This window comes from Stegodyphus dumicola, chromosome 9 (assembly GCF_044657685.1).
Source record: "Stegodyphus dumicola isolate Sdum_Otavi_A_Nest chromosome 9, ASM4465768v1".
In the NCBI taxonomy this organism is placed as follows: Eukaryota; Metazoa; Arthropoda; class Arachnida; order Araneae; family Eresidae; genus Stegodyphus; species Stegodyphus dumicola.
Window position 1 is genome coordinate 84,492,123 of NC_140776.1, and position 27,655 is coordinate 84,519,777.

Consider the following 27,655-nt stretch of genomic DNA (forward strand, 5'->3'; position numbering starts at 1 on the left):
CGTGTAAAACCGGCCTATTTGCTTTCTGACTCTGATCTGCCTAAACTGAAACCCTACAGAGACTTAAAGACAGTTCAACAGAATAAGTCTGATCTAATGAACTCTAAAACACGAACTGTCAGAAGATCGGGAAGGCATGTTCACTACCCAAAAAAATTAGCTTCGTACATTTCATTTTTATGTATGTGCATTATTACCTTGTCATACGCTGAATCACATTTCAATCTCTTCTAATTTTATACCCTAATTTTGTTATTAAGGGGGGGGACTCAACAACATGGATCCTCAAATATTTCATAATCTGACGCTGGGAGGGAAACCCTGGTGATAGCAATAAGAAGGGCACCTTGCACCCAAACGTCTGCTGATAAATACAGCAACCCTAAGAAGTTTTTGGAGAAGCATGGAGGAAGAACAGAGACCAACTGTTGAGGAGTACTATGCATATCTGGTCCTGAAATAAAGATAAATTTTTATTGTGTATTATGTCTGGTTAAAGTTTTGATTAATGCAGTGAGAATATTTAATGCGATATGAACAACGAGGATCGCATGGATACCACTATGATTTCAACAATATAATGGGAGTAATAATAATTTTGTAAATTAATTTAATAATGTTACTGTTCAGTGCTAAAGACTCAGATGAGAAATTTTTTTTATAATGCATCAGAACAGAAATAGTTCTTATATATATATATATATATATATATATATAATTAAAATGTTCTTTAAAATTCAATTTACAACCGAAAAAACATGAAGATACGTAAGGTCCTCAAAACATTTAATTCTAACACACTTTTATATTTTAGTTCTGCTGGTCTAGTTTTTTTCCCACACTCTGGGTAAAACAAGAAATTAGTTTTTTGTAAATTTAATCTCAGTTTCTTCTTTTTAATCCACATTCTTAGATCTTCTAAAGCAAATGAAAATAGTTAATCTAATTTCAAATGTCATAAGCATAACATATAATTCTTATAACATCTGGACAGTCTTTCTTTAACAATCCATATATTTCAGTGTACCAGATACCATATATCCTGCACTGCAAGAACCCTGCAGTATCGAATATATGTTATCAGTAAGATATGTTTTAGCATATACGGAAAGTGTCTGTAATACAATTGCACCAACTGAATGGTTAATATTAATACACTGGTTTTTTGTCATGAAATGAATATCAAAATTTAGCCCTTTATATGCTTTATTACACATTTTGATGGAGATAAGTCCCCCCCTCCAAAAAAAATACTCTCTATCCGGTAAAATTAAAATTCAGTGGGCTTATATTTTTATTTTGAAAATTTCAATATTTTGCAGTGATCTTCCTATCTTGGTCTGTTTATGTGTCTATCGCAGTAAATCAGGTACCTAAGCCAAATGAAATACACATAATAATAAGGTTAAAAATAATACCACATACAGCAACATTATTCCTGTACTAACTTTAATGCATTAGTTCATCTTTTTATGTGAGAGTCTAACTGTTGATCTAAATCTGCCATTACTTTATTCTTAAGAAAATTTAAACTTAGAACGTACACATAATTTTGTAACATGTTTTGCTTGTGATACCATTATATTGCATAGGTGCAACCAACATCCTGATACTCCTAAATTCTGAAAATTTCATTTTTCAGCACACAGATCTTGGTTTCTACAATTTCATTGCAAATACTCGTTACTTATGTTTTAATGGTATGTACCAATTATGTTACTTTGATTATTGTGGATACCCGATTCTTTGATATTCTCATCATAATAATAATGATTTGAGAATCAAAATCATGCTCAAGTAAGCGTTTTGCTTCGGCTTTTCCTAATCACATGCATAGAACTTGTATAAGGATTTGTACTCTATTTGCTAGAACTATCTTTTGATATATAGAAATCAACTCAGAAATTGATTCTACAATTTACGAACAACAGAAAAGATTGTAACCAGTCATCATGGCACATCTGAATTACCCTAGAATACTTCAAGATGGCCAGTACCACTCCATTATTTAACAAATAATGTATTAAAATCTTGCTTATAAGATGGTTTATTTATTTATTTATTTATTTATTTATTATCTATATTAAGAATCAAAAAACACTTTCCAAAAAAACTATTCTTATGTTACTATTCATTTACATAAATTGATGAAACTTCAATTAAATTTCATACGAATATACGAGGAATATTCGTTTAGTGGTTATAAAATCAAATTTTCTCATTATTTCTTAATTAGTGTAAACTATGACATTAACAATATGTAATATAGTATTTTATTACGTATGGTACTCACATACTTACCTATCAACTTTGAAAGTTGACACAAATCCTACCAAACTTGTGCCTATCATTCCAGCAAATGTCTGAAGGAAGAAATGGCTCTTTAATTAGTTATTGAACACAAGGTATGGATACAGCATACAGGAAATGTAAACAAATATGAGCTCAAACTTGCACCAATCATTTTGGTAGAAGTTGGGAAGGAACAGATTGCTCTTTAACTAGTTAAGTTATGGAATTAAAAGATATGAATTGTGCTTAATGCATACATTTTTTTATGCTAGGATTCTATAATTCTGACAAAGCCTTTCTCCAAAGAAGGCAGGATCCAAATTTTCAACATTTTTTCAAAATGCATAGAATTAGCAGTTTATTTAATTTTCATAAAAAGTGATCTGGCTTCTTATTCAGTGTTACATAAAACCAAGGCAAAGATCTTATGAAAGTACTGTAGTGTCATGCTTAAAAAAGAAAAAAATCACACTGTTTTTGTTTTTGAAAATGGTCCATGGAAAAGTATGTAAGTACCTTACATATAATAAGATTACATAAATTAATATTTCTGAATAATTAAAAATACAGTATTGGCATTTTCTTAAAAATAAATAATTTTCCTTACAACTCTAGCACTTCTTTCTTGAGATTCACATTTTCTACAAAACCAAGGCCCAGTAGGTACTTGAACTATACCATAACATGCTGAAAATTAAGAAATAGCAATAAATCTATCGCAGACCATTCAAGAACAGTTAAAATACTTATGAAATTCGAAAAATTTAATAAAGATTAACATAACATGCTGAAAATTAAGAAATAGTAATACATATATTGCAGATTATTAAAGAACACTTAAAATACTTACAAAATTATGAATTTCGAAACAATTAATAAAGGTCAACATATATCAGATATAAATTACAGTTAATAAATAAATTAAATTACTCTTAATAAATTACAGTCAAAAGTCTTTAATCTAGACTCGTTGGGACTCCGGATTATCGATCATCAGTTTAAATCTGGTAAGATGGCATGCAGAAATTATAAAATTAAAAATATGAAACCGTAATTTATAAAATAATGAGCAATTATGATCTAAAGGGTATCAAAATTTACAAAAAAAAAAAAAAAAGCTTAATATTTATTTGTTTACTTTATTAAACATTTCTTTCAACGCGCGCATGTGTAATACATTACGCATAGCCGAAATTAGAAAATTGCAACCAGAAAACTATTTGATTTGTATTCGTGATATTTATAATGACGAGGAATTTGATTTAAATCATATCAAAGACGGAGTACATCGAGATGAAATACTACATTTAGTAAGGAATTATAAGCCGAATAAAATAAAAACATCTGCCCTGAAGATAACGATAGTGCTGACAGATCAACTTCCAGTTCATTGCACGCCACAGTCTTTTTGTTGGTGAAACATTAGGGTTATCTACATCTTCTAAAAAATCTCTCAATTCTAACAATTTCTTTATCATTAAATATGTACTTCAATATCGCATTGCTTGATCAATAATTGTTCCCTTTCCTACTCGCTAAGAATGGCATCAATTTTAGAAGTTCTTGCTGCTTTTGCTGTTTACCTAAATTTACCAGTGAGATTTGCAACTAAATGAATCAGTTTAATCACTAATGGCAAATATCACATCTATCCTCCCTCCTTAAATTTATTTGTTAATATGTCAATAAAATAGAAAATAACTATTTATTAATGTATATAGTCCATAAATAAGAATAATAACTCAGCTTGTTATTAATTTTTTCAATTTATTTTAATTTCATTTCAAATTCAAACTGTCCAACAAAAACTGGAGTCGGAGTCGACCTGTTTTTAGCAACTCCAGCTCCGACTCCTTTTACGCCAAAATCTGTGCGACACCGGTTCCAACTTCATGACTCCGACTCTACAGCCCTGGGTACAATAATATGGTATACGTTTATATATTACGTAGTTAATCAAAATTAAACCTTAGACTGCCATTACTTTTAGAGAAATGCTCAAAAGAATCTAGCACATCTCTCTTTTCCATTACACCAAATTTCACGACTTAAAGAAAATGAAATTAAAAAGAAAAAATTCTGACATCATCTATCAAATGAACTCTAAGAGTAAAATGGAAAAAAATAAATAAATAAAATAAAATAACAGAAAAGGCTTTTAAGTCCTTCTAAAGAATTGAATAATTCTTATTTCGAATGTGTTATGTACAAACCAATAGACCTAGTGACCATACTAATATTTTTGGCAGCACTGGGATCAACAATAGTTTGGCGATTTTTTACGACCCTCAAAACTGAATAGTACCGAAAAAAGAAAAAGGAACTTTTTGAATTTTTTGTATATTCCGACACCCTACTCGCAATGAATAGCAGAAAAATTCTTCATTATGCTAAAAGTGACGATCATGACAAGGTGATGATTGAATGGATCAGACAACACAGAAAAGGCTCCAACTGGTGTTCCAAAGATTCCAAAGAGAGTCTAACAATTTTAGGGTGTGCAAATGCTGCAGGAACGCTCGAGTGCAAACTTTTCATAATCGTAAAAAATACACAAACTCGAGCATTTAAAGGAGCAAAAATTTTCCCGGATATATGCAGTGCTAATAATACAGCATGGATGACACGAGCATCAATGAATGATTGGTTTGAAAATTTGTTTATACTCGTCGCTCGGCAACATTTGAATTCGGTTGGTTTACCTAATGACGAAAAAATTATCCTAATTGAAGGAAACTATACGGCTCATACTTCACTTAAAGTTTTGGTGAAAGATAATGTATCCGTATTATTCTTTCCTCCAAATTGTACATCCATCATTCAGCCTACGGCTAGCAGAATAGTGCGCACGCTGAAATGCAAATATGAAGTAGCATTTTTAAAATCCATGTTAAATTTCTTGAACAATAGAAAGACTATTCAAGTTTTTTTAAATATTTTAGCATAAAATCTACTGCGTGGAGCATCGCAAGATCGTAGGAGGATGTGCTCTAAATACTTTAAAAAATGCTTGGCATAATTTATGGCCAGCTACCATATTTCATGGTGAGGACGATGAAGATGATAGCCGCGAATTTGAAGGTTTTCGGACATTGCAAACTAAAGGTGAAATTTTCCAGTTATTGGATTTTGTAAAGAAATGTGGAGAAGCAGTAATACATGAAGATAATATAACAGAAGTTTTCCATTGCGATGACAATGACTCAATCATCAGTCAATTAACGGACGCCAAAATCTGTAGTATGGTTCTAGATCCAGAAAATACTGCTACCAATAGTAAAGAAAATGAAAGAGAGGTTATTGAGAATGAAACAATTTCGATCAACAAATTAGTCAGACTTTTTGACACAGCAATTACAGGACTTGAACAGTGAAACTTTGTAACTGAACAAGAAATTATGTCTGTTTATGGAATTAAAGAGAAAGCACAAAAAATGAAGCATCTTAAACAACTTACATTAGAAGAAATGTTTAATAAAGTAAACAAATATATATTAAGCTTTTTTTTCTAAATTTTGATACCCTTTAGATCCTAAATGCTCCTTATTTCATAAATCACAATTTCATATTTTTAACTGTATAATTTTTGCATGCCATCTTACTAGATTTAAACTGATGATCTAATACCCGGAAAAATCCCAAAACCGGAACTGCCGAAGTCCTGACGAGTCCGGATCTTGGATTTTGTACTGTGTACTGTGTAACTCCAAAGCACCAAGAATTCAGATTTTGTACAAAATCTTTAATAGCTGAATGATGAATTACAGAAAACTGCTTGAAAATTAAATTTGCAGAAATCCACACAATTTTTTCAACTGATAGAAGAAACACATGAGGTAAGAATGTCATAATTTAAATGCAAATATTATTTAAAATGAATATTTTTCATAAACTTTATAAATAATAGGGAACAAAAACCCTATTTTCAATACCTTTCAAATAACTGAATTGTGGACAAGAGAAGATTATGATGAACAAATGAATGAAAAATGTAAAAGATACAGAAAATTATTTTTCTGACTATCCAAAATGGCAGAAGGCAAAGAGAAAATGATTGCAATAAATTATTGAGCTAAAATTAACTGCACTGCCTTTTGTTATTATGTTGAGAAAAGGAAGAGCATCAAACTGCAAGAATAAACTGAACCTCCAGATCAATGAAATCATAACTAACAGAATACAGTATAGTCGATGATCCTGAATCATCAGAACTTATATATATTCTTCAGATTCATCAGAACAATTCTTCAGATCATCAGTTTAAATCTAGTCAGATGGCATGTAGACATGGCAACATTGGGGCTTTGCATATTGTTCAGATGAAATAAAAGAATGTTAACCCCTCAAAAAGAGATGGAACGAGACCTGCTGTGGCCACACAGGGTAGCTAAAAGTTTTAGAATTCAGAGGGGTACTTGAAGCAAAATTAAGGTCTCCCAAAGATTATAGTGTGCAGAAAAAATTTATAGCAGTGGCCTTACCTAACCCACAAATATTCAAGGGCCAAAATTATGATCCTCAGTGTGTCAGTACAACGTATCATAATTGGCAATCGTGCTACTCCCTAGCCAGCAGGTGTTTGAAAGTGACATGTTGGAATCTCAATTATTCGAGAGAAAAATTACATTTCCAGCATATCTACTTCCTTTAGTTGAGTATCCTTTAGTTCTGCATTCCTAGATGATTGTAAGGATTTTTTTAATATTTTATTTATTTATTTTGTGGCCCAATAGTCTGGAGATCTGGATTTCAGACATTTTGCTGCATACATTAACCCAGTGCTCTCAGATTCAAACTGCATGTGGTTGAATATAGATCAAATGTGCAATCTAAAAGAACAGTTAAAAGGGGCTAAATAGAAAAAAAATTATTTTTTTAAAAAGTTTTAAAACTGAATTTAAAATTTATGCACTAAATGTTTATCAAATCGCATATAAACAATAATAATAACGATGCAAAAGTTAAACAGTACTTTGGAGAGGGGCTTTCCAGGAAAAATGGCTAAAAACCATCATCAGAGGTTGTAGATGTTTGTCAGTCAATCAGGTTTTTTTTCTCTTCTTTCTTTTTTACATTCTATAATTTTTAAACTTTTTATATATAAATGTACTCTAAAACAAAATGATTATCCTTATTGCAAAATTTTGTAACTGAGGTTATTTATATTTTGATAAGAATGAATGCAAGTTAGAGAAATTTGTATCTTAATTTAAAATTTATTTTACACTGTATATTAATTAGCTTAATTTGTATATTTCCTGGTGCATTACTGAATTTGTTTTTAATGGTAATGTCCATAATGCACAACCTGATTCCAAATCATTTTCTTCAAATTCTTGTCATAATAATATTGTTTTTCTCGCATATTCTTGAAATCTTTCATTTGAAATAATATGCCAAAAAACACAGATAAATCACAGGCATGTGGCTAGCCATATACACTCATGTTCATAAATTAAGGATAATGCAAAATCAGGCAAAGGAAGAGTTAGAAGCAAAACAAATTTGACTTATTTGTAAAGCTTATTTATTAAACAAAAGGTAAAGAGTAAAAAAAAGATGCTATATGTTTGATATTATTAAAAAAATTAACGATTTTTTCTCCCTGGAGCAAATTACAAAAAAAAAAAAAAACCTATTTACAAAAAACCAATATTACATGGTTGGTATGATTGTTAATACATTGTTTGTCTCCCAGACGATGCAATACAGTCCGTACAACACCTAGGCATGCTGAGTATCTAATTATCGATCTGATCTTGGGGGATATTACAGCACTCAAAAAGCAATGCTCTCCGAAGTTCCGGTAGACATGTAGGAGGAGGTTGACGGGCTGCCACTCGTCGGCCAAGCATATCCCACACGTGCTCTACTGGATTCAAGTCCGGTGAGATTGCTGGCCAGTCCATACGGGTGATATCCTCCGATTGAAGGCATTCACTTACGATGTTTGCACGGTGAGGACGGGCGTTGTCATCCATAAACACAAATTGTGCGGCCATGGCGCCCCGAAACAAACGTACATGTTGTTCCAGAATGACGTCCTGACAGATTTGGCTTGTCATGGTTCCAATTTGAACATGCAGGTCAGTTCTGGAACCCAGAATAATTCCACCCCAAACGAGCACTTTTGCACCACCGTAACGATGTCGTTCAATGATGTTTTTCTTGGTGGTAACAGGTACCTGGAACTCCCCGTATGAAAGTCCGGCGAGAATCAGACTGCAAGCTAAACCTGGACTCGTCGGAAAACATCACACAAGCCCACTGTTGTGGTGTCCACAATGCATGCTCTCTACTCCAGGCTAACCGCAGGCGACAGTAAGTTGCAGTAAGTGGAACGCATCTGACAGGTCTACGAGCATATAGACCAATCTGCCCTAAGCGTCTGTACACGGTCTGCCTTGAAATTGTCGTACCAGTGGCTGAACAGAGCTGACGAGACAGGTCTGAGGCTGTGCTCCGCCTGTTTCTTTTGACAGTAACTGCCAAATATCAGTCCTCATTCGGTGTTGTAACTCTGGGGCGACCTGTGCTGTAACGTCTACTCACATTACCATCATCTTGGAATCTTTGCCAAAGCCTGGAGATGACACTCTGGGCAATTCCAAGTTCGTCTGATACTTCCAGTTGGGTACGCCCACATTCCAGACGGCCAATAATTCTAACATGTAAAAAATTATCCAAATGCGTCCTTTGTGTTATAACTATTCGGTTATTGCACTAAAATGCTTATAAAGTTCCTGCGAACAATTTTACTTCTTTGCCTGTATTCCTTATATATCACTCTCGTCATTGTGACGTACCATCGGTGTCATCTGGTTACTTCCTGAAATTTGCATATGATTCTTGAAGATGTGTGTAGTGATTTTACAGGTGATATATTTATTTTAGAGTTCTATTTCCATGTGACTCTGAATTATCCTTAATTTATGGACATGAATGTAATTAACTTTGATATAGATAAAGACCTACCCTATTCATTCCATCTCTCTCCCCTTCAATAATATGCACATAAGCTCAGTCCACATCTCTAGATTTCTACCACTACAAAGCACTGTATTTACAAAAAATACATAATTAAAATGTATTCATGAGCCATGTAAAACTGCTTAACAACTTCCTGGGTAGATGCAGTCCATGGCCCACTATATTAACACATTAAGCCTCAAATAGGATACCAGAATTTCATGTTCTCACTTAAAGCACCTCATCCATTTTACTGTTTTTCTTTCATGTTTTGACTTGTTCTTGAATGGTTCATAAAAATCTCTAACATATTAGTTCACTGAATCATTATTAGTATCGAATTGTTCAATTTCATATGTCAGGAATTTTTTTTTAAAAGTCCCTTAATTATTTTCTTGCAAGTAAGCACTATATAATAAAAATAGAGTCATAAACAAATGAAAAAAAGTCTGGTCAGTGAAATTCAAAGTTCGACTTAGTGTTTTATAGATAAGAAGCTAGTATTATTTCCATAGCAAGGTTTTCTCCTCATCTCTCTTGTATAAAGAAAATAAGATCTGAATGAGACCATAGATGTTAGATAGCAAAAGAAACAGTGCATTATTTATTTTTTTACTATATATAAAGGCAATTATGGTACTATTATATGTGCCCTCAGGTTGCCAAATGCGGTGATATGTTTTGTGCGCTGGTTTTTGACGCGATTGCGTGTTCTGAGATGGTTTTGGGAGGCGATTTTAGTTTCTGTGGCAACCCTTTTTAATGTGGAAACTTGGATTTTACTGTACAACTTTCAATTGCTAGTTGGTTCGTGTGGTGTGTGTTTCGTGCCTGGTGTAACTATTTTTTTGAGTGGCTGGAAATTCACAAGTATTAGGAGTATATACAAGTATTTAGGACATATTACAAGTATTTAGGAGAAGATTTTAAACATTTATTTGTGAAAGATAGTATCAATTTTGTAGATAGTGAGTCTGGCTATAAATATGACAGAGATTATATGGCAGCATGTTAAAGCTACGTTGCCTACGTTTTATTTGGTGGTTTATATATTTTTCCATCATTGTTCTGAAACGGGAGAAGATGCTTTTAAAAAATTTGTGGTGAAATTGTTTTGGTGATGTTTGAAATTGGAATTTCTGCTGCTAGAAGAAGCATTAATTCATGTTAAATACATTTTATTTTATTTTATTCTTGTTCTTATTTTGTAGAATGTTACGTTCATTGTTTTTTAATATGAATTTCTTTCATTACTGTTATTTTTTTGAATTGTTTGAAATTTATTTTAGTTATTTTAGTTTATTTTGTTGATTAAAGCACAATGCCTAGATTGTGCAATTCAAAGATGTTTTTTAAAGTTTAAACAGAATGCTGTGTTCATGGTATTCTTTGAAATTTATCGTTGTTATGTTAATTTATTTAAGCTATGCGTGCATAGTTCGTACATTCCTTCGCTGCGTAGATTGTGCAATTCTGTGATTTTTTTTAAGTTAAAAAATACCGCTGTGTACATGGATTCTTGTCAAATATTTTTGGTTAGAAACTTTAAATTTCTGCGACCTAAATTTTTTGTTTCGGATTTTTAGCTTAAATTGTATGTTCAAAACATGGTTTTTGCTGGAGAGGTTTTAGGCTTAGTTAAAAACGTACACAAAAAATTTAGATACCAATATGGGACTGTGGAGTTTCTCAGCGAGGGAGTGTATAAGAGTAGTTTCGTAAATATTTAGGCTTTGCCACCTGGTGTGAACATGCTGGTAGATGAAGAAGGTGTCTATGACACAGAGATCTGCTAAATAATTATGCTATCAGAAATCTTACCAAATGATGAAACTAATAATATCCGAAAGCAAAAGTCCTGAAAAATGAAAAAAAAAAAAAAAAAAGTTCAGCTTCATAAACTTTAAAAAAGAAATAAAAATAAGTAAAGATAGTAAAACTGCTATACACAAAAAAACCTCCTCCAGAATATATACTGTTTTGCAAAAAAAATCGAAGCACCAAGAAGGACTTTTGCAATCGTGGCGAAATTTGGTATGTAAAAACATCTTGATCGAACATGCAAATGATCAAAGTTTCAAGGCAAATGAACAGGAATTGAGATCAGAGCAAGCATTTTTAGTGCGCAATTCGCAAAGTATAAAACCAGTAATAGAGGCAGAAAATTTATCTTTGTTGCTGCCATTGTAATTCCAGAAAGAAGCAACTAAAGATGCCATTATGACGATATCAAACACCTTACACACAACTAAATGACTTCAAACATAGTCGCACGGTAGGGCTGCGTGAAGGTGGGTGGTCAAACTGAGCAATAGGCCGCCACCTGCAGCATACAGACACTGCTGTGCAAAGATGTTGGCAGCAATAGTTGCTACAAGGAAATTGCCGAAGAAATGAAGGCTCTAGAAGGCCAAGGAACACAAATGCAAGACAAGATAGGATGATTGTTCGCCAGCCCTGAACCACCCCAATGGTATTATTGTCGACTATTCAATGCACTATAGCCACATTTATACCTCCCATGGTACCATCCACCATCTCACGGCACTTGTTTGAGGCGGGGTTACGCTCACAGAGGCCTTTACCATGTGTGCCTTTGAATCCACAATATTGGCGGAGTCATCTGGAGTGGTGTCGCAGCTGATCATTATGGATGCCATCAGACTGGCATTGTAAAGTGTTCAGCAATGAATTCTGCTTCACTCTTGAACCAGATGACCAACGTGTTCGTGTCTGGAGTGGACGGGGCCAGCAGTCCCAATCGGCCTTTGTTTTACAAAGTCATACAGCCATAAACACTGGTATGATGGTGAGAGGTGCTATTTCTTATGACAGCAGGTCATCTTTAGTCATCCTTAGCACATCTTTAATGGCTCAATTATATGTAATATCATCCTGTAGCCGGTTGCATTACCCTTAAGCGACAACCGATCAATGCCTGGCAGAATGTGTCGCAGGATGACATTAGAAACCTCTTCCACTCTTGCCTCGACGAATTCAAGTATGCATTGCTGCCAGGGGCAGTTCAACCAACTACTAATTTGAACACTCAGTGGGTGATTGCAAGCCATGAACAGGTACTGTGACCTTGATTAGTTAATCATTTTATTATCTGTGTATGAGCTATACACATATTCAATTTCATCAAAAACAGCCATTTCCATCATGGTGCTTTGATTTTTTTGCAAAAGAGGGTCATTTCAGAGACCTTACACATAAGTTTAAAGAAAATGTGGAGAAAATCAAAGGTCTCATAAATTTGTAGATATCATTAATTTATTTTTAATTTATTTTTTTTTAACAGAATTTGTTCTTGAAATGAAAGCAGAAGAAACAGGAAAGTAGACTACAGAATAAAAAAATAAGCTTTATTTTAATTTTGCAGTTGATGAATAAATAGTTCATGAGTAAGTGGTTGATGAACAGTTAATAAGTAGTCAGTTCTGCAGCAATGTCTTTCTCTTTCCTTACAATATGTTCGGCGGCAGTGAGGGTCCACAGTTTGAATTCTGGTGAAGGTATTGTGCATATCGTTTCACGTTCCCGTTTTGAAAAAAATACGTAAATCTATAAGTGGCACCTGAACAAGGTTTGCTTTAGTTTACTATGGTAAAGCATACTAGGGCTATCTGTTTAAGGGGAGCAGATAAGATTCATGAAAGACTTTCTTAGGAAAACTAACTTGTAAACACATTTTAAACATGAGGAAAACCACAAAAATGCTATGCAACCAGCCAGTTTGCCTTCATCAAACTCAGGCCATAACTACCAGCATTCAGCGATTTTACAGCTCAGCTGCTGGTGGGCGGCACCTGAACTAAAATTTGGTAAATGATAATTTATCATCACCAGGATTTGGCAAATGGGTCTCCTTTTCATCAGTTACTCAACAAGTGGAAGTGAATGTCAAGTATTTTCTCCCTGCTTACCACCTGTTTTCATGATGTAACTCGAAGAACATCCAGCTAGCAAATAAGGAGTTCAGCATTTGAATCCTGTAATGGCATAGCAGATTGTCTCAAATTTCCTACTCCAAAATAAACCTAATGACTTTATAGTGATATCCAAACTAAAATGTGGTGGACAATAATTTATCACCACCACAATTAGGCAACTGGATCCCCTCTTCTCCCACTGGCACCTAAAATAGGAGAGATCTTAAGGCTCTTCTTACCATATACCTTCATGGTGTTGTGGGTTTCCAACCTTTATCTAACAGCTAAGTGCGTAGGAACCTCACCTGTGAACAGGTAAGTGAATAGTTGCTTTAGTTCCGAAACAGATATGTAAAACTCAAGGAGGGTTAATTACTCTTATTTCTCAAAATAAGAACTGAACAGTCAGCTCCTTTTACAGAGCATGCAGCAAAGCCTCCACTTGAGCTTGAACTCAAGAGTAATAAGAAATAAAACTTAACTAATGCTTAACTAAAAAGATATAGCTGAAGCTATCAAAATTCTAAGTAGATGGCTCCTAAATATCAACTAGACTGGCAAAGATATCAACAGCCTGAAATACGGCTGAACGTACTAATAGCTGAGAGAGTGTAATCAAAAGGTAAACGTGCACTAGTCAGAACCTCTGGCTGTCTAACGAAGTCAGTGGACCTTCGACTTAAATGACGCAATTACTCATTTGTATTAACCACGATTCTAAAAACACATTCTGGTAGGAAATTGTAACAGGGTTCATAGCCACATTTTAGTTAAAAAATAAGCACCTATAAGCACTTTTCAAGCACATTTTAAGAAAAAAAATAAGCACCTGTCTAATAACATTATACACAACTGCATAACCTTAAAAATTAGACATGTAATTTAAAATATGAGAAATGCAGTATTTATTAAGAGAGAATAAGCATTACCTCAACCATGGAAAATAATTACTTTTTTTCTTTTTAATTTTAAATAACAGTTCAATTTACAGAACTAGTTTACAATGAGAGAAAAAAAAAACTATGCAGAACTAAAATATATTACAAGATTCAATGATGAAATCTCATTTCAAAATATAGAAAATAAATAATAATAAGGCATATTTATTGTATTCGCTTGGAACCTAATAATAAATACAATTTATTTTTCCACTCGTATTGATATTTAAATAATTTAAATCTAAATTCTGAATATTTTCTAAATTTTCATTGTATATCAGTTTTCCCTTAACAGATATTGCAAGCAAAGTAATTTAAGTAAAAAAGAGGACCATTTCTGAAATCAGAAGACAGAAATTCGCTTCATGCAATGATCCTTTACCAGTAAAAACTTAACTAACCCGCATACTTGGATATTGCCGAATATTCGGACAGTCAAGCTTAACTTGAAAAAGAGGAGGGGGTAGACTGTAGCCGCTCTTTAAATTTTTCCGCTAAATAAGTGCTTTTGACTTTTCGATATGTGCATCATATAAAAATAAACCAATGGGAACTGAAAAATATTCTGCTTAGCAAAGTAAAACTCATTTAAGTGTTCATAAACAAATCTCACACAGATCAAAATTAATTATCTCTGCAAAATATCGCAAACGTTATTGTGCAATACGTGCGCCGTAATCCTTCCCTATGTGGTATTACACAATCGGAATCAATAACTGCCTGTATTGGGAGAATAAAGAAGTAAATAACTGGGGTGTGTTTCATTCTAATTTTCAACACACGGCATTAAATTTTCGGAATAGAATCATTCTTCACTTGGGTTGGTAGACCGCAGAACTTTTAGTCCTATTCAATCCAGATTGGAAAGTGACGAAAAAAAGGTCCATTGCTTGTTTTGCAGCGAACTGTAACAGTTTCAATATTCGAGATTTTGCGGAGAAAGGGGAGAACCTCATAATCTTCGTACTGTATAATGTATTGGCCAAAAAAATGAAATTAGTTTAACTATTCAATTACTTTCCTTTTATTTAAGCCATTCCGAATATTATTCTTTACAAAGCTAATCTGTGTTAAAACACAACCATTTTTGGAAGTTTACTATACTTCAGCAGTTACTGCAATTATGTTATTATAAACATTCATACATATGCTCATAATATAAGCATAACGATCATAATATACATGAATATGAACTGACCAAGTGGAACGATAATCCAAATTATTGAGATCTTGACAGAAATTCACACGTGTGTAGTATTTGGGCAGGAGGAAAAGAATGCTGAATGTACCGGAATTTTCTATTGCTTTCGCAATTCTTTGACCAATAGAACGACGGGCACCTGTCTGTACTCTTCGTGCACACCAAAGGTTATGTTAATGCAGAGAAAGGGGAAAAAGCTATTTCCGGGAGTATGATTCACCATCTGACATTCCATATTAGAAAGAAAAGTTGTTTAGTTTCGGCTTTGGTACGGGGAAAAAATAGCGCGTTCATTAAAAAAAAAAAAAAGCACTAGAAGCAAAAAATAAGCACTAAAAACAAAAAATAAGGGCTTTAAAGAAAAAGTAAGCACCTATAAGGGCCTTTATATTTTATTTTCAAATATAAGGACTTATAAGCACTTATAAGGACAGCTACAAACCCTGTGTAAGCTTAAATTAGGACAAATAGGAAAGTAGCTTTAACTAAAAAGATAACTTAAAAGGTTAGGATAAACCTTACAGTGTAACTGGAAAGCATATCTAGTTGGCATACTAAGGGTACAAAACCCTTAGTATGCCAATTAGATATGCTTTCTAGATATGTTGGAATTTCGGTGAAGAAAATTTGAGTCATATTTTTGGTTTCTGCTTATTGTGATTAGTGTATGGAGTCGCCCGCCCTCGTAATGAATCCTAATGCCATTATGGAGTTTGCCTGCTAATGATACAAGAAGTGCTGCAGTTTTTCAGAAACTTATGCATACTAGTAGAATGTGTGGGAATGCACATTCCATGAAGTTAATTTATGCAATTCTTTGACTTCTTTTTAAGTCAAAGCAGGTCAAGGTGTATGCAGAGAACAATGTTGAGATTTCCACCAATTCTCTGATTATTTTTAAGTTAAAATAGATCACTGTACATGTGGGCAGAAGACATGGAAAAAATAAAGTCAATATTTTTATTATGGATGTTTGTTATATTTTTAATTTAATAAATTTGTTGCTGTTTTATGTAATTTTGCATGTTTCATTATGTACGTTTGTTTCATGCAATTTTTAGCATTTCATTATGGCAATTTTTAGCATTTATTTCATTATTAGTAAAATAACACACAAATTGTTGTTTTATTATAAAAATGCAAATTTATTGCTATTTTATATAACTTTTAGTGTACTGCCACCTTTAAAAATGGTTACAGTTTTTTACATGGTAGTTGGTGTAAAATTATTTGCTCACTATTGGCAACTTAGCCTCAGAGTTAGACATAAAATTCAAGAAATCCTAGGAAAATGTTATGCATTAATAACCTCTGATATCAAATCCCTGTCTGACCCATTATCCACTAGATATGACATGGCATAACATAATTTCACAAATACCTACAAAAATCTCGTTTAAATGCATGGTGTTTCATACAATGTGCTTGAACTGCACAGCATTTTTGTGTTTGATATTATCAGCAGTGCCCCCGCGCCAGTTTCATTATCTATTAACATTCCTATTAATTGAGCACCTGCTGTTTTTTTAATTATTATTATTATTTATATGCTATGGAGTGGTTCACTGATGAGCAATACACTGTTACCACAAAAACTCTTCATAAAAACAGCGAGTTGCATGTAAAAATAATTCATCAACTTTGCATGATCTTTGGACCTAACAATCTTCCCACGAAATGACAGTTATATGGTTAATAAAGAAATTAAAGGAATGTGGGTCAAATGCAACCGTAAAATTAGCGAGACAAAAATCATATGAGTTGAACAGATTAAAACATTCCAGTGATGCAAGATAGTATGAATACTCAGGAAGTTGCTGAGTTTTAATTCGCAATACTTAGAAATATCAGCATTCTCGCTGCAACAGATACAAACAAAAGATTGGCATGTGCACATGCACAGAAAGCAGCTGAAGTAACAACTTAAATGAACAGGCCATCAGACACAAAGCCTTGATAAGTGGATTTTTAATGAAACAAGAAGATGATAACAGTTTTCAAAAAGAATAACTTTAGTACAAGGCAAATTTTCATCGCTTTGGATTTGACAACTGACAAAATTACAATATTGAGTTAAGAAAAACCTCTGATGTTCCAAGAGAATCAAATGTATTTATTACTCATGAATCACTATTTAGTGAAGTTTGGAGCCTCAATAGAGTTTGGCCTCTTCCCACCCTTTAAAAAAAAAAAAAAAAAAAAATCAGAAATGGAGTTGCACTAAAAAGGTGATCTGGGTCAGTCATATTTTAGCATGCCTCTTGGATTATTGTCATGTTGTTTCATTTATCACCAAATTGTTGTTTAATTTATGCTAACCCGAGTAGTTGAATGTTATATTTGTGAGGGGTTTTCTTTGCTAATAAGATGAAAGTGGACAAACCCATTTTAAAAATTAGGAAAGCTTGTTCCTTGAATACACTGAGGAAGGGGAAAATTACACAAATCAGATCCTGGCATTAAAGAGCTAAGAAGAAATACAGTAAATATCATGAATGCAAATTTATGGGAAAATTTTCCAGAGAAAAAAAAGCACGGGAACTAATGGGTAAATGTATCACTGCTATGTGTTTAAATTTTTCGCAGAATTTAAATGCTCTAAATTAAGTATTTTGACCTCATATTTAAAAAAAAGGGGGAGAAAAATTGCACTGGTAAACTCAAACACAACAGCAAACAAAAGTGTTATACATACCATAGAACTACATGCAACACTTTGGTCTAACCACAGTCGACTTTAGAAAGAAATATTTATATCTTCTTCTTAATATAATAGCAAATGTGCCATTAAAGAAAAAAATTAAATGGAAGAGATTTTCTTTGAAGTTTTTGTACTTAAAATAGTGCGAGTAAATTTAAAATGACTTATTTGACAGCAAAAATGCTCCTCAACACAACTTTCCACAGTTAATCTTTCTATTTGACAAAGGGTAAGTTTTAGAAGAAAAAAAATCACGCGTGATTTGCAGAGTATTTTGTAAAACAGACTATTTGTTATCCATCCAATTAATTCTATGGTATTTCTGATACACTATAATGTTCTTTCACTTAGAATGTTAGCAGCTAATGATTTAATGTCAAGGAATGTCTTAAGTCTATTCTGTATATAAAGCATAATAATTAAAATAAAGCTGAAAGGCTATTACAGAAATTTACAAATGAAAAAATACTTCAAAGGCACTATAATAACCAATAAAAAGTGCATTGTAACGTTTCTTTTAAGACTCTATGGAAGCAGATATTAGGCATTTTTAATATGTAAACTTGATTAGCTACATACTAAAACCTAAAAAAATTATTATTATTATTATTAATACAAAAGCAACAAAATAATAATGATTATTATGTTGCTTTTGTATTCACATACCATTAACTATTTTTGCCTGTTTGAAATAAAAGATAGAAAAGCTAACGTGAAGATTTCTAGTTCTAATGAAATACTACTACACTTACATTTTAAATATACAAGTTACATTTTTATTTTTCGAGTTTGTTTTACTATGAATTCTCTCATTTTAATTTGTTTAGATATTGTGTTAAACCTCTTATACGTGGTTGCAGTTATTAATATTGTTGAGGAACTGCCTTGCTTTGATTCCAATTTAATATTTAGATTAAAGTGACCACATTTTCAGTGAGAAAAAGCGGGTCCAATGGAATGAAATGAAAATTGTAATTTAGTTATGAAAGCAGACCAATAATTCAAAAAAATATATTTTATTGTATACATTCATATACTTGTCTATAAATATAGAAAAATATATTTATTATTAACTATTGGCAACTACAAAAGTATTTTTAAAAAAACAATAGTTTGAATACTATGTTTTTTAATTAATTTAAAATTTTATTAAAAATGTGATTTTCTTTCACAGTAATAATTTTTATCTGAGTGATTCGGATCATTTATTAAATAATAATTAATATAGATAGAATCATTGGGATAGAGTAGACTTTAAGGTACCCCTTGTATTATGGCGAAGTTGTTTGATTTATCGCCAAGTTGTTGTTTCATTTATGGTAGCCTGAGTAGTTGAATGTTATGGAAACCCTATTGTGACATAATTGGGTGCATGATTCTAGGAAATTTTGAATCATGGGATGTTTTGTAAGTGTTTTTGTGGTGTGTGTTAAAACCGTTCAGATGGATTTGAATGGGTTTGTAGGAAGAAAGGTTCAGATGGTCACTATGTGAAGTGTTTATCAGAAAGAGTACCTGGTTTGAAAGAAGTCATTTGAGTATGATTGATATTTTGATTTTTACGTGGCTCTGGGTGTACGAAGCGAATTTGAAAATCATGGTAAATGAATATTTGCTTTTGGTAGTGCTTAAATGTATAACATGTTTTTCCTTTTTTTATGTTATTTTATTGTTTGGTTTAAAATGTATTTTATTGAGATTATGTACTTTTTGTTTGCCTATATTGTAGAATTTGGTGCTCCTTTGACTTTTTAAGTGAAAATATATCGATGTGTAGATGGACAAAGTAAAGGGAGTGCGCAATGCAAAGTTGTGTAATTAATTCTGGTAATTAATTCTGTGTAATTAAAAAATTAATTCTGGGATTTTTTTTAAGTGAAAATAGGTCAACATGTACATGAATAAAGTTAAAAAAGTGTGCAATGCCATTTTTGTGCAATTCGAGGATTTTTTTTTAAGTGAAAATAGGTTGATGTGTACATGGATACCGAGTTTGTGCAATTGTTTGTCTTGTTATTTTGGCTTTGTGTAGCGGCGATTGGCGATTTTTGGCACAAACATCGTCGCTTCGCAAGCCAAAATAAGGGGTCAAAGAATTGCACAAAATCGGTATCCATGTATTGCCAAAAATCGCCAAGGGGTACCCTAAACTATACTTTTACCGAATCATTGTAATAGATTCGGATCATTTATTAAAATGTCATGCAAGTTCTCACATGAATTCGTCAAATTATATTTTACGCTTAATACAGATTTTAAAGTTTTAATGTTCAACTGCATTTTTTTCAATTGTCCATATTTTATCGACACTAGAAAAAACACGTTCTGTTGCTGTATTTGTTCCTGGAAGGGAGAGGGCGTGTTCTGCAGTTTTCAAAATATTTTCATAAGGAATATTATTCTGTTTAAAATGAAGGAATAATTCCATCTATTTTTGTCTGTTTCCACATTTGCAGACAACCGACATTTAATTTTTTCTTCAGTAACGTATATTTTTAAAAATGACACCTCATCAAAAAGATCATTTTTGCAAATATTATTTTTTGGAAAATGGTTACTATTATATTAAAAAAGATTTTTCCACATATTCCCATAAAATCTCCTTTTTTAATGTCACCCAATGAAAATTTTTAAAATCCTCGAACTGAGCTGTCCGTTCTTCAAGATATTCCAAGCAGTTGTTATAAAATTTCTGACTCCTTTCAGAAAATCTGGTCATTTAATTACATCTTGTTCTTTTAACCTAGTGATGTCCTTTCGAATAACTAAATAAACATGACCGTTATCAATTCTTTATCGCAATTTTGTTTTCAATTGATTTCATTTGACACTTCCGTAATTGAAATTTTGTCCCCTTCAATAATTTTCACAGCATTGTGAAATAATATAGCTTGGTTGTGGATGAATTGAAGCCAAATTTGTGATGTGTCATTTTCAAAAAAGAGCTACAATATTTTTGGACATTTATCTTGTGATGAAAAGTATAATTTTAATGGTTCGTATATTTTTAAAATATTTTCTACAGCTGGTAAAAGAGCTAGCCATCATGTTTTGCAGCAACTAATAATTTTTTAATATTCGATTTTTGCACTTTCATAAAAATCCTTCGTACTTTCAACACGCACAGTATATATAAAAATACGAATAAATTTTTGCAAAAATATTTCAACATCCACTGGAAGTAAGTCAGATACTGTTTGAATAGTATTGTGTAGAATGTGCGCTGCACAACTTACTCCAATAATTTTTTGATTAAAATGTTCGTTAAGTTTCAAAAAAACGTTATTGATGCCTCTTCAAGCTTTACCACCACAATTTGCATTAGTGTTATCCTCACAATGGGCAATAATTTTATTGTTCAAATTATTCTTTTTTAAAATAGTACTTATTGAATCAATATATGAATAAAATTATTTGTGAAGTTTCACCTGGCAATGAAACAAAATCTAATATTTCAATTTTAATTCCTGTTTCTGGATCAAAAAGTCTAACAATTATGGAAAATAATTTTAAATCTTTGTGGTTGGAAGCATCATAATATATGGATATAAATGTCATTTATCTAATTCTTTCTGCAGTTGTGAAAACGAATATAATGAAAAAACATTACAAATAATTGCTTCGGTTTTTGCCCTTGCACATGCAAAATTTTTGTTGTACAATGTTTTGATCATTTGCGACATACAATCAATTGATCTGAAACTTTGATTATGGTTTATGGTGTGGAAAACAAATAGCTCTTCAGCTAATGCTAGCTGTTCCTCCGTTAACAATACATATTCCTTGACAAGACGTAATGTTAATGATCGAACACCACTGAGTAAATCTAACTCCTTACATCACCTAATTTAGATTACTCTGAATGCATTTTATGTGTTTTTCATTTATGTATTTTTTATTTCTTTATATTTACTATAATAATTAATAAATAATAGGTAATATATTTTTACAGTAATTTAAAATAAGAAATGCAGATATTTTCTAAAAAGTGGAACATTTTTAAAAATCAGCGGGACATGGGACAGTTCTCCAAAAAGCGGGACTGTCCCGCCAAAATCGGGACGTGTGGTCACTTTACTTTATATGCTTTGAGTTTATTTTACTTCAATCCTGCAACTATAGGGTTTAAAACATTTTCGGCTGATCTTTAGAATATGGTAACTGGTAGTTTGGCGACATTTTGGAGGCGATAAAGGTTACTACCTGGGACTTTGGTAATAATGTGAGAAGTACTCAGTTCCCATTACGCGTTATTTTGTGTGAGGGAAATGAGAGATCATGAGATATGTCATGTGTCATTAATGGACGAATTACAGTTCTTTAATCGGAAAAGGGGGTAAAAATTTGGAAAAATATCTGTAGTACTACATTATTTTGTACTAAGCTTCATTGTATGTTGTGTGAAAGAGTGTTGATTAATTTTTGAATTGCATGGCGCTATCTAAAGTGAATTCTAAATTTTTAATGCGTTTATCTGATAATTCAAAAGAATTGGTTGAATGGTGTATGAGTGTAGGATTAATTGCGGATAAGTATAAATGTCCAACATGTGAGAATGAAAAGAGATTGTGTGAAAGGAAGGATATTACAGATAAGTTTGAATGGCGGTACACGAAATCTGGTGAAAATGGACATTTTGTGAAACGGAGTGTAAGGAAGGTTACGTGGTTTGCTGAAAGTCATTTGAGTATGGGGGAAATTTTATTAATTTCTTATTAGTGGGTGAATAGAATGCCAGTTGACTACTGGATTATTTAATCTATAAGAAAAGTTTATCCGCCACGTAATCAAGATTCTGAAGAAGATTAGGTAAGTTAGTATTTTTAATTATTTAAGATATTTTTTTTATGCATTGTTCTAAATGTAAGGAGTAAATAAAGTAATATGGTATTATTGGAAAATTGTTATTAGCAATGATTTAGTTTAAAGTAATTAGGATTGTAAGCTAATTTTTATTAATTTAATGTATGTGCTTATTTATATTTTATGTAGTGTTTTTTAATTTAATTATATTTTAATTAAATGATAGTTATTTTGTGAATTATATGTTTGTAGGAATTTGGTATACGTTTCAGTGGAAGTAAACATGCATGGCAATAATTTAAGTATTTGCAACCATTTTTAATGTTTGCATTATGAATTTGTTGGTGATATTTATAATAGATAATTTAGAGGTAAAAGATTTTGGATATTTTATTTATTTTATACGTGCAAATGTTCATCCTTGGAAAGGGTATATACTTTTTCGTGATCAGGTAATTTCATATATGTTCTTTTTACCAGATTTAAAGATTCACAAAACTTTTATGCATTTTCGTGAAATTTTTCTAATTTATGAGAAAAAAGCAGTGTACATGGATATAGTGAAGAGTGTGCGCAATGCCATTATTGTGCAATTCTGGGATGTTTTTTTAAGTAAAAATAAGTCGATGTGTACATGGTTTAGTTATATTTTAATTAAATGATAGTTATTTTGTGAATTTTATGTTTGTAGCAATTTGGTATACGTTTCAGTTGAAGTAAACGTGCATGGAAATAATTTTAATATTTGACACTAAGTATTTGTAACCATTTTTAATGTTTGTGGTATAAATTCGTTGGTGACGTTTATAATATAATAGATAATTTAGATATAAAAGTTTTTGGATATTTTATTTTATTTTATACATGGAAATGTTCATCCTTGGAAAGGGTATATACTTTTTCGCAATCAGCTACTTTCATATATGTGCTTTTTACCAAGTTTAAAGATTCACAAAATTTTCCTGCAAATTTTTGTAATTTATGAGAAAATAGCAGTGTAGATGGACAAAGTTAAGAGTGTGTGCAATGCCATTTTTGTGCAATTCTGGGATGTCAGGTAATTTCATATATGTGCTTTTTACCAAGTTTAAAGATTCACAAAATTTTCCTGCATTTTCGTGCAAATTTTTATAATTTATGAGAAAATAGCAGTGTAGATGGACAAAGTTAAGAGTGTGTGCAATGCCATTTTTGTACAATTCTGGGATGTTTTTTTAAGTAAAAATAAGTCGACGTGTACATGGTTTATGTGTAGATGTGATTCTGAAAAACGCGGCAAGGAGTTTGCGATTCTGCACTTTTTCCCAATTTGGCAGTTAATATTTGTCATGATTAAGCAGTTTTGTTCCATAAAATTTCTAGCATAAGTGTAATTCGGATAGCAGATTGTTGGAAAAAGTGTTCAGTAAATAAAAAGAAAAGAAACATGTCTTTACTTCATGAAGACAAAACGGCGGCAAAAAAAAAAAAAAAAAAAAAATAGAGGGTTGCTGTAGCAGAGTTGGTCGCCAAATTTTCGCCAAAAAATTGCCAAGTTACCATAATTCAAAGATTAACCATTTTGCTTTTAATTTTTAGCTTATTATTATGTTTCTTTGTGTATGGCTCTGGTGTAGAAATATTCTCAGGAGAGAACATAATTTAGAAATGACATAAAATTTAAAAATATATTTTAATGTAAAAGTCTTATCAAAACCAGTGCTTGCATGTGACAGCCACTTCAAATCATTTAACAGTTTCTATTACAAAATGGTTAGAATTAAGATTAAGTCAACAACCTAAATATGTGAACCTTTATACAGGTACAAAAAGTTTCATTTTAAATTTCTTTAAATACTTTGAAGAGCTAAAGGTAATTGTATTTGTTTTATAACAGAAGTTAAATCATCATTGCACAGAGTTATGATGAATAATCAAGCAGACTATTCAGCTAAGTTCTTTAATTATTCACTGAAAATAATTTTTTTAGCAACAGATTCAGAATCTTGACAGAAGTGAAAAATTTTATTACATGCATTTTGCAGTGCAACAGGATATATTATACTTTTAATAATTTTTCAATAGTGAACCACAAATAAATTTGAAGTAAACCTATTAAAACAAATGTCAATGATATATTCAAAAGGTTCATCATTTATCAAATAGTATGAAATTTGAAAAATGCAAACATCAAACAAATCTATAATATTATAAATAGTGGAAGATATTTTTCAAATGAAATTCTTTTTACATATTTAAAACGTTTCTTTTAATTTCCAAATTTCACGACGTTAAAAAAGAGGCATTAAATAGAAAACATACCAGATTTCAAACTTTTCTCAAAAGTTGACTAAAACCACCTATTCTGAATATATATATATATATAATATAAATATATAATTTATTACATAAAACACATTTTTATAAACATTAAAAATGAATAACTATAAAAAACACAAAGTAAAATTACAATATATAAATACAAAATTTAAGATAACAATGAACAGAAATAGTCATCCGCAAAGGATAAAAATAATAAAAAAATTTTCTATGATGATAAGATTCAAAACATTCTTCAGGAACCATAATATTTCGCTTTATATCTAAAGTATATAATGGAATTTTACCTTGATGCACAGCAACATTACAACCTTGCCCATCACAATAAACAAGGGGATTCTCAGTCCAACCACGCTCGTCGGAGCATACACAACATCCCCCAACCATCTCCTTCATATTGTAGAAAAATCCTAAGTTAAAATATGCATCGTCCGAGAATGCTGCATCTCTTAGGAAAAGAGGAAGCACTCTTTCAGTTCACAATTTCTCACTTTCAAAACAAAGAGTACCAAACAAAAGAAACATAACTTGCACCCCCCACAATCACATTCAATTCCATTCTTTTCGATAACTCATCTCAAGAAATAGCCGCGCCGAGGCGAAATGAGCGACGGGAGCGCTTTTTAGAAAACCGTTATATGCCGCTGCCTGAGGTAAATTACATTTTAATATTATCAGTTAGCACAGTTTCATTTCAACATACCCGTAAATTGTAAGAATACAAATACTTTAGTTAATTTAATTCTTTTAAACATATATCCGAATTTTGCCAGCATTATTTTTGAAACATATTTAATAAAGATTTCTCCAAACAAGGAAGAAGAAGGAATAAGAAGAAAAAAATGGAACAAAAAAAAAATATTAATTAAAAACCTAAAACATTTTGCTGTCCTTAAAAATAGTACCTGTATTTTTATAAGGATACCTCCAAAAGACTGGCTAAAAAAACCTAATGTGAACAAATTTTCATAATAAAACGATTTAGAAATGACTTTTTTTTTTTTTTTTTTTTTAAAGAATATGGAAAATAATTTTCTTAAAGATTTGTTTGTATAATTTAAATATTATTTATTATATCTTTATGTTTAATAAGAAAGAGAAGGAAGGAAAGAAAGAAAGTAACATATATGCTGGTGTCCATACATCGCAGTTGCTAAAGAAAATAATCTGCTAGAAAATACCGAAATTGTGTAATAACAGATAAGTAACAATATAAGATATAAGATACATAAATGTACGGGAACTTTTTTTTTTCTGAAAATACATATATATAATATTAAAATACATAATATTTCTGAAAGTATTTTTTATAATTTTCTCAAATATTTTTAGATAGAGATGAGGATCTCGCATTTCATCGCCTTGCCTGTAAGTTAACAACAACTATTAAAATCCTGACATTTACGGAAACTGATAGAAAGTTACTTATACTTTATAATAAAATATCAAGGAGGTTAGAATAGAAGGAGGGAGGGTTCGCAGTTTCTTCCACTATCGGGGAATAAAACTCCACCTAACAATCGGCGTCCATGTTTGTAACTTCAAAACATTGCATTACGGCAGTGAAATGTACAGTCGGTCACAAAAGTATTCGAACACAGGTATCCTATCAGAAAATGACAAGATGGAGTTTTTTTCTCTCTCTCTCGTGTTATTCCATCCTAGGTCTTCTTCTTTCCCCATCTTGGAAAATACTGAGAAATGCTCACGATCTCTCTTTGAATTTGGACGCCATTTTGAGAAAAGCGGACGACCCCCATCTTGGAGAACGGAAATGACCGCTCACCACGCCTCGCACTCTCTTTGAATTAGGACGCCATTTTGGGAAAAAGCCTACGACCCCATCTTGGAGAACGGAAATGAATGCTCACCACCTCTCTCTCTCTCTTTGAATTGGGAAGCCATTTTGGGAAAAAGCAGACGACCCTATCTTGGAGAACGGAAATAAACGCTCACCACCTCCCCCCTCTCTCTTTGAAATGGGAAGCCATTTTTGGGACCTTGGAAGTCTGCACCCCGCTGTTTCTGAATTCGGAAGATGAATTCGGAGATGGGAGATTCCTCTTTCGTTTGCTGAGAGTCAAATAAATTCCTATACAGGTTCTGAAAGAGAGGATTCGATATCATGCTTGAAAGAAACGGTTCCTCGATGAGTTGGTAAATGCGGAATAAATTTCGCACAATGTCATGCCTGAAATATTTTCAGGTGGGTGATATGCGTGAGCGACTTCAAATCCTCTATACCCGAAATCGGTTGAGTTGGAAAAACATCTAACAGCGACATGGCTCCCAATTGAATATAAAAATAGATCTCGCTCAGTGCTCTCGCCTTTTTATATACACACAGAGTCTCTATGATGTCATAGTTTCATTTTTTTTTGTTTATATATATCTTTTCCAAGAAATCTCATCTCCCTGACCTATGTTTTTGAGTGGGTTAGAATGAGGAAGTGAAAGTAATAATTAACCAACCATGACCTTCCTATTCTTTTAGTTA

At 32.0% G+C, this 27,655-nt stretch overlaps 1 protein-coding gene across 2 annotated transcripts in view; it reads right to left on the reverse strand.

The window, feature by feature from the left end:
- Positions 1-25,805, reverse strand: part of LOC118191768 (uncharacterized) — a 148,849-nt gene extending 123,044 nt beyond the window's left edge. For both annotated transcript variants that reach the window (XM_085823706.1, XM_035362616.2), the window contains exons 1-2: positions 25,446-25,805; positions 2,900-2,979 (exon numbers count right to left, since the gene is read on the reverse strand). In XM_085823706.1, the coding sequence (XP_085679832.1) occupies positions 2,900-2,979; positions 25,446-25,554 (189 nt within the window). In that variant the 5' untranslated portion in view covers positions 25,555-25,805. The remainder of the gene's footprint in view (positions 1-2,899; positions 2,980-25,445) is intronic.
- Between the last annotated feature and the right edge of the window lie 1,850 nt (positions 25,806-27,655).